This window comes from Pleurodeles waltl, chromosome 12 (genome assembly GCF_031143425.1).
Source record: "Pleurodeles waltl isolate 20211129_DDA chromosome 12, aPleWal1.hap1.20221129, whole genome shotgun sequence".
NCBI lineage: Eukaryota > Metazoa > Chordata > Amphibia > Caudata > Salamandridae > Pleurodeles > Pleurodeles waltl.
The window spans coordinates 623,214,888-623,227,781 of NC_090451.1; the positions used below are offsets into that span (position 1 = coordinate 623,214,888).

General features: G+C 40.8%; 1 protein-coding gene across 1 annotated transcript in view; it reads left to right on the forward strand.

The window, feature by feature from the left end:
* The window catches only part of CASQ1 (calsequestrin 1), a 118,797-nt gene that overhangs the window by 50,424 nt on the left and 55,479 nt on the right, over positions 1-12,894 (forward strand). Inside the window, exons 3-4 of the mRNA XM_069217978.1 lie at positions 2,185-2,285; positions 8,903-9,014. Of these exons, the coding sequence (XP_069074079.1) occupies positions 2,185-2,285; positions 8,903-9,014 (213 nt within the window). The remainder of the gene's footprint in view (positions 1-2,184; positions 2,286-8,902; positions 9,015-12,894) is intronic.

The following is a 12,894-nucleotide window of genomic DNA, read 5'->3' on the forward strand; positions in this document are numbered from 1 at the left end:
ACCAGGATATCGCATGCATTAATGTATCTATAGGAGTTTGTAGTGTGTGAAACTTTCTAGAGTTCAACAAGTGCCGAAGAAGGATGAGAGCCCTAAGTAATGGCGCAGGATTATTTATAATAAAGCCAGGCATCCCTTGATGGTGAATCTTATCATGTGAAGATGTAGTGTTCTCTAAATTGGTGGGTCTTTTCAGAACTGAGAAGGTCTAGGCCGGTCCTTACATTGATGTAGATGTTGTACCAGGTCCTGAAATCGTTAAGAAGACTTGTCTTATGGCATTCTCTTTCCACTTTAGAAATGTCTTGGCTTCTGATGTGAAGCTATCCACCTAAAGATTTACACTTCTCTACCAGAGACATTAACGCATTACATCACATCTGTTACTCCTGCGGAATCAACTCCAAGTATCTCCTAGAGGCCATGCTGGTGAGGGATGGGGCAAGGAGAGACGAGTAGACTTTTGAAATCAAATCTCATCAGCTGCAATGCTAGAGTTTAATTTCTATACTGAGGTTCGATTTCAGGTTTCGAAAATCTGAAAAATATAGAAAAAAGCTCTCGTAAAGTCATCGTTTTGCTTGAAATACTAAATGAATGTATATTGTATTTGAATCGATAGAAGTCTGAAGGAACAATTCACAGTAATAAATAGAGTGCGGCATGTACTGAACTCTTGATGAAATTAGGCTTGTCGTACAAATGAATTATTTATAGCAAGAAAAGAAAACAAGTGATTTAGTGGGCTAACGTTCGCAGCTTCAAAAGCTTTGTGACTACAAGATCCCCTAACAAAATTCAATATAAAAAGACACTAGTCTTTCTGAAATCGTTCTTTTGCTTGCAAGATTTCTACAATCCAGCAGCAGAACATCTTTCTTCCTACAACCCTTCGGATATAATCACACACCCATCACCATTGGACAGCCAACCGTAGCCCCATATACACCAATCAACTTAATAACTAACTGTAGTGAAAAAGTCTTAATGCCCCTAATGACACCCCAAATGACGTCTCAGAGTTAATACTGTGCCCCACCCTTAGCAACTCAAAACTCACTGGGTTGTTGCTGATAGGCTGGGGAAGGACAAGTGTCAAATAGAATCTAGCAGCCCACCTTATCTAACAGAAAAGACCGTTCTCATATACCCAAACAGATCCTTATAAAGTCCTGTACGAGTGTAAACTCAAACCCAACAGGCCCTTTAATACCTACCAAAAGACCATCATACAGATCTCGGCGCACACTCATATTTTCCCCAAGACTTCGCCCAATTAGAACCGTCTTAGAGCAATTTAAACTACTTCAATATTTAAGCGTACAAGGACGATCAACATAAAAATAGTTGTTCCAGATGTCAGAAATCCCATGTACGTCTGATTTCTAAATTGAACTACTGGTCTGTTTCCATTTAACATGGATGTAGTTGATTTGTGCACCTGAAATGATTGTAATTATTAGAAGGAGAGAGCAATGGGCGGAGACAGAAAGAAGGAAATTCAGAGTTAATAAAATAGGTGATGTCTCTGGGAGGTCTCTTGGATTGCGTTGAAATCAGGTTGCAAGAGGTTAGACAGATACAGTTACACATTAGGCTTGCCTAGTATGTGACTAACTCTGCCCTGTCTCGACACTTCTTCAGAGCACCAATGTGCGAAACTGCAAAATTTCATTTCACTAACTTTTGTAGAATTTCACAAACAAATCACAAAATTATGCAACATTATGCAACATTATGCAAAACTTTGTAAATTCAATTTATGGTTTATCACTTGAACATAAATGTGATTGAATTCAAAATTCATGTGGGAGGCAAGCAAGAATTCTATCTCTTGTAGACATTTCCTGATCAAACCAGTCACATGTTGAAATAAAATGTGTGAAATTCTATGAAATTTTGCAGCCTCATTTTTTAATACGAAATTTCACAAGCGTAAAAAAAAATTCACAAAGGCTAGGTACTACCCATCAAGAAAAGCTCTTTATTTTATATATAGTTCATGCCATCTTTGATCAGGAAACATTCAGTAATAACTAATTGTACTCAATAACATTCCTATGTACACATAGGGTAACGCATGCCTGATGATGTTGAAGACACAGATGTGGTCCTCGGACATGCACATGAGTAAATTCCATTGTTAACTCTGCAGCACTAAATGTCTTCTCTTTTCTTCTCCAGGGTTGGATGAGGAAGACAGTATCTATGTGTTTAAAGATGATGAGGTCATTGAGTACGATGGGGAATTTTCTGCCGACACCTTGGTGGAGTTTCTTCTGGATGTGAGTAAAGCTTTCCGTATGTCCTTTTTCCCTTCAACCTCCCCTTCGCAACCTTATCTCATTTCATATTCTCTTTACAAATTTGTTTTGCACCTTTTGATTCTCCTATTTATTTTTTGTTTCCTGGCTTTCTCTTCCCATTCGTCTTTTACATATGAAAACTTGTGTATCTATTTTTTTTCTCCCCGTGCTAACCTTTCTTACCTGCATTCTTCTCTGTTTATTTTACTCTCTTATCCATATTTTCTTCCAACATTGTTTTATCCTGTGTTCCTTCCTTATCTAGCCCCATTCCAAAATACCCTTTTTCCTTCTGGACACTGTTCCATTTCATCTCTCTATATTTTATTTCTTTTTTCTCCTTGTAGCTATTATTTTAATTGTTTCTTTATTTTATGCTATATATATGACCTTCTTTCTTAATTCAAATGTTTCAACTTTCTTCTAATTTTCTGCTTCTACGCTTATAGTACGTGCAATTTTTTCTTCTTTTTTCCCTATCCTTTTTCTCTGTATTTCTAAACCTGATCCACAAGCAGCTCCACATTTTATTATTCTTAAAAATACATTAAAAAAGTCTGTATTTTTTTCTTGAAGCAAAAATTCAAAATTACAATATTTTGTGTTAAAAAACAAAATACACTATGTAACCAAGGCTCCCTAGTAACCCAAATGCATTGAGTCTAGCGAACACTAGAGCCTGTTGACAAGCTTATGTGAGAGGAGTAATATATTTGTTTTTTTAACAATGTTATTTAGAATCTTGAACAATCATACAAAAGAGATAAAATTTAGGAATACATAAAAATAAAAATACTCAATTTGTTGTAACAATGACAGAAGCATACATGTCAGTATTGGAATGAGACATATATGCTTATACAAGTTAATATTAATACAGCATAAATGCCTGACAAGAAACCTAAAATCAAGTGGAAATATAACATTATATATATATATATATATATATATATATATATATATTTCACAATTCTTCTGGTACACTATAGAAGATTCCTGAACACCAAATGGAAGTCCAATGTGCTTTATTCACCAATGCTTCCTCCCAGTACTGGGAGGAAGCATTGGTGAATAAAGCACATTGGACTTCCATTTGGTGTTCAGGAATCTTCTATATGGTACTAGAAGAATTGTGAAATATTTGGTGGATAGCCAGATCCACGCCTGGACCGCTACCAAATTAGCAGCCTCGGATGGCTGGCAGTTGTTGGATATATATTTATATATATATATATATATATATATATATATATATATATATATATATATATATCCAGAGCACCTTCTCTAGTCTAATGTAAAAGCCATTCTAGATAAAAACTTACCTGCACTCCAGCAGTGTGTAAATGGTAGTTCATTGCAAAGGTTTCATAAACAATTCATGATCAGCAGAACATCAATGATATATATATATATATATATATTTCTTTTTTTTTCATTGAAAAAAACAAAGTTTACATGGGCATTATTGTTAGGAAATAGAATTTTTAAAACCATAGAAACTCACCTGTTATAGTTAGAGCTATCACAAGTAACCATAACTAAGGTAACTATAACTTGTGCCCCTGCCATGCACATTCTTTTCACCAAAAGTTTTACTGCAAATATTACATTGATATTATCAATGATGTTATCATGAGTGTCGTAAAGTTTTCAGCAGTGCATGATGAGAGCGCGAGTTATAGTTACCTTAGGCCAGAAGTGACTATGTTCTGCTCTGCAGGTAACTATAACATTCGTTCCAAACATCTTGCTATTCTAAATTGTTGAAGTCATTACATGGAGAGACCATTGTATTGACATTCCCTCGCTCTCTCCCATCCCATTATGTGATGGAAGAGAGAGAGAGTGTCAGAACCTTGGAGGTAGCCTCAAGGCCCTGCGGTCCTACATGGCTCTCCACATCCTGTGGGAGTCGGCATTGCTCCCTTAACCAGGAAGCTGCTTTTCATAGCAGCTCCCTGCTTGCAGGAGCAATGTTTTAATCTGTCTTCCCCACATGCATATTTGCGTGCAGGGAAGAAAAAAAATATCGGGAATTTGGCGATTTTGTGGCAAAAAACCTAAAAGAAAATACTTTTTTGCTCTGACTGTGTCCCTCTGGGACCCCAGCACCAGAGCGAAAGGGTCAGGGTGTCTCTACCCTGGGCCCTTTTCTTTTTTTTCATGTGTTTTTTTGAGGGACTCAGCTGAAGCCGAGTCTCAAGATGGCTGCCAACACTTCCCGGTTTAAGTGTTGGCAGCCAATCAGAGCTGTGCATTTCCCTGCATGAGCTTGTCATTATTCGCAAAGTCATCACAGCCAGAGATATACAAATTTGGATTTCTTAAAATTTCTCAAAAACTACTGAACGGATTTACACCAAATAAGTGAAAGTGTTATCTGCATAGGTCCTATGGGAATTAACATGGGAAACGCAACTTTTTTGACACCCCCTTTTTTTCAGCCCCCGCTTGATAGATCACCTGAAACTTTCCATGTACAACAAGTATCTCTAGGGCACTTTAAAAAAAAATAATAATTCGGTAAGATTCGCCAAACAGTGCCAAAGACGTAGACAAATCCAAAAATGCTTTTCCTATTGAAACTAGGTCCTAACTATACCTACCTAGAGGCGACCGCCAAACATGTAGTGGCGGATGGACCATCACACTCCTGGCAGTTAGGCTGCCAGATTATGATCCTGGCAGTCGGACCGCTAGGAGACCGCCACCTCCACCGTGATCAGAGATCCCGAAGGGTTGGCTGTGCTCGAAGTCATGGTCAGCCACAGCAATGCCGAGTTTGGCATTGCCGTGCTTATCACAACTTCCCTTTCCGCTAGCCTTTTTATTGCAAATTAGAACAGAAAAAACCTATAATAAATCATCCAATCATCCACACATGGAGTGGGATTTTGTATATTTTTCTGCAATAATGAAAATTCATTGAATAAGGCATTCGGACAAGGCAGTAGGAGTGAAATACATTCAGCAAATATATTTTAAAAGCAATCATTAATAATGTATATGAAAGATCTAAGGCAAAGATGGAATGGTACATTAGGGAGAATCTTTAATAAGGACCATCAGATAATTGGCAGGCTTAATATTCGACCTCATGTGAACCTTGTTCAGTGGATGAAAGTTATACAGTATATAATACAAACAACTCGAGTCCAAAATTTTATGGATCCCTGAACCTCAACCTGTTAGGAAAATGAAGCCAGAGTAACATTCCTGCCCACCTCACACCACCAAGTCCGTATGTCCCAAATTCCTGCTCTCCACAGCACATATGGTGGCTTTTACACATAGCAAAAAAGATTAGTAGATCTGTTTAAAGTAGTAGGGGCTCTATAATTGGTTAAGGCGACAAAGAATGGCCGGAAGACCTGAACACTATGTTCCTTTGGGCAACCTGACAATTCTTCCTTTTGAAAGGAGATCATCTCCCTCATCATTAATGCAAACATTTGCTATTTCCAGTTTTCTTTCACTCCATGCATGTGGAGAATTTCTCTATTCTTGAATCCTCACTTTCACTCCAATCCTATTGTAAACCTCTCTTCTATTTTCATCATCTTCCCTAATGGTTCCTTCTTTATTAATGACCCTTTAAATTACCTGGTTCCATTTAGGAGTGCAGATAGTAGCCAACCTCCTAATAACATCATGTTCTATTCTTATTTTATCCTCAAAGACTCTCCTTCCCTCACTCTCACGTCCCCTCTCTATGCTTTGAAGTGGTTTTAGGATGTATGAGTCTCGAATAAGCAGGAGATCACTAGACAATTCCATAAAGATGAAGCGGGAGGCTAAGAAGATTCCAAAGACAGACCACGGGATGTTCCTTCCTCTTAACATAGTACAATGGATGGATTATGGCTGGCTCATATGGTAGTAGGCAAGGTCAAGTCATTCAAAAGTAAGAACAAAGGTTGCAAATGCAACAAAATTGCACCACCAAGCTGTGAAATAGCTAACCAGTTCCTAAAAGTCTGTGTCACAAAGTCATCAGTATATTATTTTAAAAATCTGACGTAATGCTAAGGATTGCACATGTGCATGATATCCCTGAACAGCTTCCACCTCTGAAAGTCCACAAATTGTGAAATGGGCAAATAACATCTCAAGACACAGGAGTCAAAAATACTTTGTTGAGAGTGTAGGTGCTGCATGACGGATTAAAACTGAGTCACTCTGCTGCAAGATGATACGAAGATCGGGAGTGTAGTAGCTTAAAAGATGCATGATCAAAGCCTTCATTCAACCAAGATATGCAATATTTGCATTGATTACTTTGTGGAAAAATAAGCACGAGGCCCAAGATATTCCGCAGGAGACTACTGCAGCAGTCACACCCACTTTCCCTGCCAGCACTGCCAAATGTCAGTACCACTGCTGCCAACTTTGAGAGTATGGACTATTCCTGGCCATGCACATCTGTAAGAATGGCCTGGAGTACTGGCATTATTAATTTGTATGTATTTTGCAATGTTTAAGCATCTGTCTGTGTTTTGAAATGGACAGAAAGTGCTACCATATGGTTGACTATCATAACTAATTGCTGGTGTCAAGAAAAAGGTAATGGTGCTGATTACCGGCAAATACCAGTACAAATGAAGCATCTTGTAGTAAGTTTTGGTCTGCTTTTAACCCAACGAAAGGAGTGATGTTCAGTGGCTGACAAATTGGTTGGTGCATCACATGGAACAGACTTCTATCCAGGCATCCCTGATTGGGATGCAGAAGGGAACTCTGTCTTCCAGGATGTCAATTGAGTAGGCAATGGTACTCTTATAAGTGAGACAAGACTCAATGGCACTAGGGCTTGACAGGTCTGCACTAGGCTGACTTGGAGCACAGCAGGCAGATTCGATGGCCAATGCTGGCCGTTTCATGCTCAGTGCAGTTAGACACAACCAGCAGAGATGGTACAGCACTGAAGACATCTAGTTCTACTGGCCCCTGGATTGACAGTAAGTGGTCAACACATGGTTGGTCACCACAGTAGTGCCTCAGTAATGGGTAGGAATGGGTGTGTTCAGATCCAATCTGCTATCCAGAGTCTGTCACCATCTCATATCTGGCAACAACTAGGATCCTTGATTGGCACAGATGAAACATTTGACTTGCACATTTTTAACTCATGCTCTAATGAGCAACCGCTAGTCTCTGAACCACCCCAGTCTTATCTTGCCTTGCTCACTTTCTTGTCTGCTGTAGGACTAGCCAAAGGGAGAACATCCATGAGGAGTCACAAGGGAGGCAAGCGGGCTCCCTAGGTCTCACAGGAGGGTAGTGATGTCTTAGTCCTGTGATGCCCCAATTGTAGTGGAAAGGGTGTCTATCCCTGCCGCTTGTAGAGCTATTAGGACTAATCTGAATGTGGTGTGAACGGTGAGCTCTCTATAAGTGATCACTGTACTTCTTGGCCTGGCTATTGGGGTTCCCGTTGCTTCTGTTTAACATATATGTTGGGTTTACCTGTACCCAGGAGGTGCACCAGAGCACCCCTCTAGGTGTCAGGCACTGAGATGAATAAGGCACAAACCCTCCACAACAATTGTGTTTAGTAGCACATTCTGGTAGAGTATTGTGTTTCTGCATCCAAAGAACCGGTTGGAGGCATGTTATATAAACACTGAGAAGACTCTGATGATACTGTAAAAGTGAGTACCCACCACTTACCTGTTCCTAATGATAAGACATGACAGGCTCGACGGCCTTTAAAGGGTAATAAGGTGGTGCCTCCAAGTGCTTAATTTGTAAATAAAAAGGTGCCAGTGCCCAAAGCCCTCCACTTAAACACCAGCTGCTGCAATTAAATGTGTGAGCACTGAATACTGAGGCAGCGTAATCCTGAAGCCATCTCAGGCCTCTTCAATCCATTTACGGCCACTCCCTGCCCCTTCAGCTCACTCTTGCATCTTTCTACTTTCTCCCTTTGCAACACTTTTTCATTTTTCTATTACTCCGAATTTCCCATTTGTGTCTTTTGTTCGCAGCAAATGCTTGAGGTAGAAGACTAAGCGCCGGCCCTCAAATATAAGTGCCGGTACTCAGCACCAGAAAAAACAAGCACAAATTAGGCACTGCTACCTCTGCAGTCATGAGCAGGATTACTTTATGTCCCTGTGACTTCACTAACAACTTATATGAAATTACTTGAAGCAGCTTGAACAAGCTAAAAGCCAATATCAAGAGGCCTATAGAAAGAGATGTATATGTGTCAAAAGGTTTGTAAGGGCTGGGTTAGATCGGTGACAAGCCTGACAAGTTTTTTACACTGCCCTTACCCTATTTAAGTGTGTTGTTAGACCGGTATTTTAGAAATATCCCAGTATCCTAATAGGGATTTATATTCTGCAGCCAAACATCAGTGATCAAGGTCATAGAAAAGATATCCTTCATGGTTTGTCATAAAAAGAGGATACATATTTTTAAGTATGGAACTATTTCATAGACAAAGCCAAATTTCCTTACTTTCTGACATCTTTGTCGGAATCCACTGGAGCTAGCTTGGAACACAAGTTTAGCAAAAGTAAAAAAAGACAGAGCAATGTGGGATGCTGAAAAAAGCTAAGCAATATCTCTCATTCTGTGTGTTTCAGGTGCTTGAGGACCCAGTAGAATTTATTGAGGGAAACCAAGAGCTCGCAGCCTTTGAGAACATCGATGACGAGCCAAAACTCATCGGATACTTCAAGAACGAGGATTCCGAACGTATGTATGCATTGCTGTGCACTGGAATCTACATGTTCAGAGAACTAAAGCTTTAGAAAGAGGGAGAGAGGTCTTCAAAACCATGCAGAGGGGAGCAGTGGTCATAATCCACACCCTTAAGACAAGACACTGTAATTACTGTTACATAATGTTTATGCCAGTGGCCAAAGAGTAAAAACGTATAGGAACTGTATTCTTTGGAGGAGTTGGGTAGAGCATGGAACTGGGTCCTGGGTCATGAGTGTCGTGGTGGGCTCAGGGGCCTGGCTTAAGGAAAACATAATGTACTGTAACTATTTTGTTTCAATTGCAAGTAACTGCACATACAGTATTTTTCCCATTTCAACACTCAACTGAGAATGAAACATGTATTCCTCAACTATAGAATGTGAATATGTAAACAAAGCTGTTTAATGTGGTACACTTACAATTTGTAATCACTAGTCACAGAACATTCCACACTGTCAGTACATTGCTTCGAGGAAGTTATCTTGCTAAGGCTGTGATGCAAAGGTTGCATGCAGATCTCTACGGTAAGAGCAGTTAACCACTAAGGGCCAGATGTACCAAAGGATTTTACCCATTCTGTGTCTATGGGAAAAAGCTTTCATACATATGGTCCTAAATGCTTTGACTGAGAGCATTGTCTGTAACCGGCATACGGTACCTGAATCACTGCTGATCATATATTCATCTTTAGTACTATTTCACAAGGAATAGACCTTTACAGCGACTTGCAGATTACACACTGAACTATAACATACACAGCTTGATACGTTTTCTGCTGCAAATTCCCAGAAGCATTTAGCTTTTTTAATCTGTCTATACAGTACCCTTTTACTCCATTCCCAATAGTTCCCACCCTCTTTGACTCAGCGGTGCACAGTCCTTAAGGGTGGGTTATGCACAAACGTGAAGGGTGTCTGCCTAGCTGAGCAAAGATCCGCCTGGTGGGTACTGTTCATGTTCAGGTCAGGCAGTCAGACTCTGTACGTGTACTAAATGCTCAGGTGCCTGGCTGCCTGAGCTGAACTTTGCCTGTGGTCTTGACCTCTTGGTCGTCATCCTCCTTATGACGAAGGGGAGTGTCACTGATAGTCTAGATCTGGACACTTCAGTTTTAAATCCTGAAGTGCCCAGGGAAGACTTTCTATCAGTGACACCTTGTCACAGAGTGAGGTGGGGTGAGCAGTCTCACTCATCCCATCCCACTCTCCAATGAGTAAGGGATTGTCACCTCCTCTCCTTGACCCATAGTAAGGTCAGCCAATGAGAGGAGGTGGCAGTCCCCATCCTCAAGAACCAGAAAGACTTCCCTCCTTGTTTGGTGTCTGTGTATGTGTGTGTATATATATATATATATATATATATATATATATATATATATATATATATTATATATATTGCTTATTATGTTATCTCATAATCTCCTCCCAGTCCTTCCCTGGGTCAAATTGCAGAAAATACCGACAGCATCATCAAATCAAGAAATACTTTTTTTACATTTATTTCATTTTTGATTTGTCTATATCTTTGCCACTGGTTGACGAATCTTCACGAAATGTTCTAAAAAACTTTTATGCTCACTTCAGCTGCTGTATGGAAAGTTTTGGGATGATCCATCAAAAGCGTAGGGACCTGAAAAAGGGGGGTTCCCAAAACGCGTTTCCCCATTCACTTTTTCAATAGGGAATTTGAACAGCGATAGCGCCAAAACCACTAAACAGAATTACACCTAATTAGGGAGAAAGGTAGCTCATTGTCCAGAAAAAGGCCTTTTTGTTATTTGGTGTGAATCTGTTCAGTAGCTTTAGAGAAATTAATGAAAATCCAAATTTGCACATACAGGGACGTGAAGGATTTGCTACACCTTCTGATCTCATGCTGAGATCTGATTGGCTGTCAACACTTCAACACAAAAGTTTTGACAGCCTTGTTGGGACTTGGCTTCAACCGAGTCCCAGAAAAAAGTGTACAAAAAATATTCAATGTGGCCAGGGAAGAGTCACCCTGACTCCTTAGCTCTGGTCCTCGGGTCCCAGAAGGTCTCCCTAGAGCAAAAAAATCATTTTTTACATTTTTTTGCTGCGATTGGCAGTGGATCTGACATTTTTTTTTTTTTATGAAGAGCAGGCTCCCATGCTTCACCATTCTTAAACCCCTGTGTGGGCCAAGTCTGGGGGGCATTGGTAATTTTAATTCAGGGAGGTTACATGCCCACCCGCAGCCCCGGGGACCACCACTTCCACGTGGCTATAATTGTAAACAATGCAGCGGGGCTGCAGGCCACCCTCCCCACCGTAGCCCAGGAGACCACCACCTCCCCTGGGCCATAATTAAAAACAGTCCGTGGGCTGCGTGGTCCCCCAGCAGCCCTGGAGACCACCACCTCCCCGGGAATACAATAAAATTGGGAAGGTGTTTTGGACCCTTGCGTCCCCAGGGACCACCACCTCCCCGGGGCTATACTCATTGTAGGAGGTCTGTGTGGCCCCTCTCAAGGAACCATTAGCTCCTGCTATGTCCCGGGGTGCCCAGCCAGGGACGCAGCTGTTTTTTCAAGCAAAAGCAAACAAAGTCCTCTTTCTGACAGCGAGAGGGCTGTCATCCCATAATGGGATGGAAGAGAGCTATAGAGAGATTGTCATTGGATGGTCTCTCCGTGCAATTACTTAAAAGAGTTAGACTAGCAAGATGTGTGGCAGGTATGTCTCAGGTCAATTCCCTGCTTTGATTTCTTTTCAACTTCAAATGTTTAAGGTTTATACAGAAAGGATATCTCACTCAAATACACTTTTTTTTTCAATTTGTCCTAAAAAAAAAACTAATTCTACTTATTCATCAAAGCTTAAAACCTTGCTCCTGCTCTCTCTCTGTCAATCTCTTTCTCTTAATTTCTCTCTCTGTCTCTCAATCTCTTACTTTCTGTCTGTCTGTCTGTCTCTGGAAGAGAGAGAGACACATAGAGACAGAAAGAGAGAGAGGAATAGTCATTGCAAAGGACTTTCGATGCAATGACTTTACAGAAAAAGACACCACAGGAAGAAGTCACCTGTGGCATAATGGTTAAGGTGTCATACCTTTACACTGAAAGTTGAGGGTTGTAGTGCAGGTGTGTCTGTAGTAATTTCTCTACTTTAATTTATTTTCAAATGTAAATGTGTAAAGTTCATAATAAACGGTGAGCCCACTCTTTAATTGACAAATGCATTTTATTTTCATTATGTCAAGAAATATCTCATTTTAAGTATATCATTCACCAAAGCCTAAAAAACTATCTCTCTCCTCTCTCTCTCTCAATTTCTCTTTTTTCAGTCTCTTTCTCCCACTCACACACCCAGTCAGACTCTACCGCACCCACTCACAGACCCAATAACATACACTCACAGACCCACTCAGACCCTTGTGCCCTCACTCACTCACAGCCCCACTCAGAGACCCATTGAACCTCTCACACACCCACTCCCAGACCCACCCAGACACTGAAACACCCACTAAGACAATGATACACCCACTCTCACCCCAGACAAACACTGGCGCACCTACTCACAGACCCACACACATCCTCACACACCCACTCCCAGACCCACTGAAACCCTCACACACTCACTCACAGACCCACACAGACACTGACGCACCCATTAAGACAATGATACACCCACTCCCACACCCAATCACTCGCGCACCTACTCACAGACCCACACACTTTCTCACACACCCACTCCCAGACCCACTGAAACCCTCACACACCCACTCACAGACCCACACATACACTGATGCACACACTAAGACACTGATTCACCCACTCTCCCATCAAGACAGACACTCTCACCACCAGATACACCCTCTCACACCTATTCTCATACCCAGTGAGACAGGT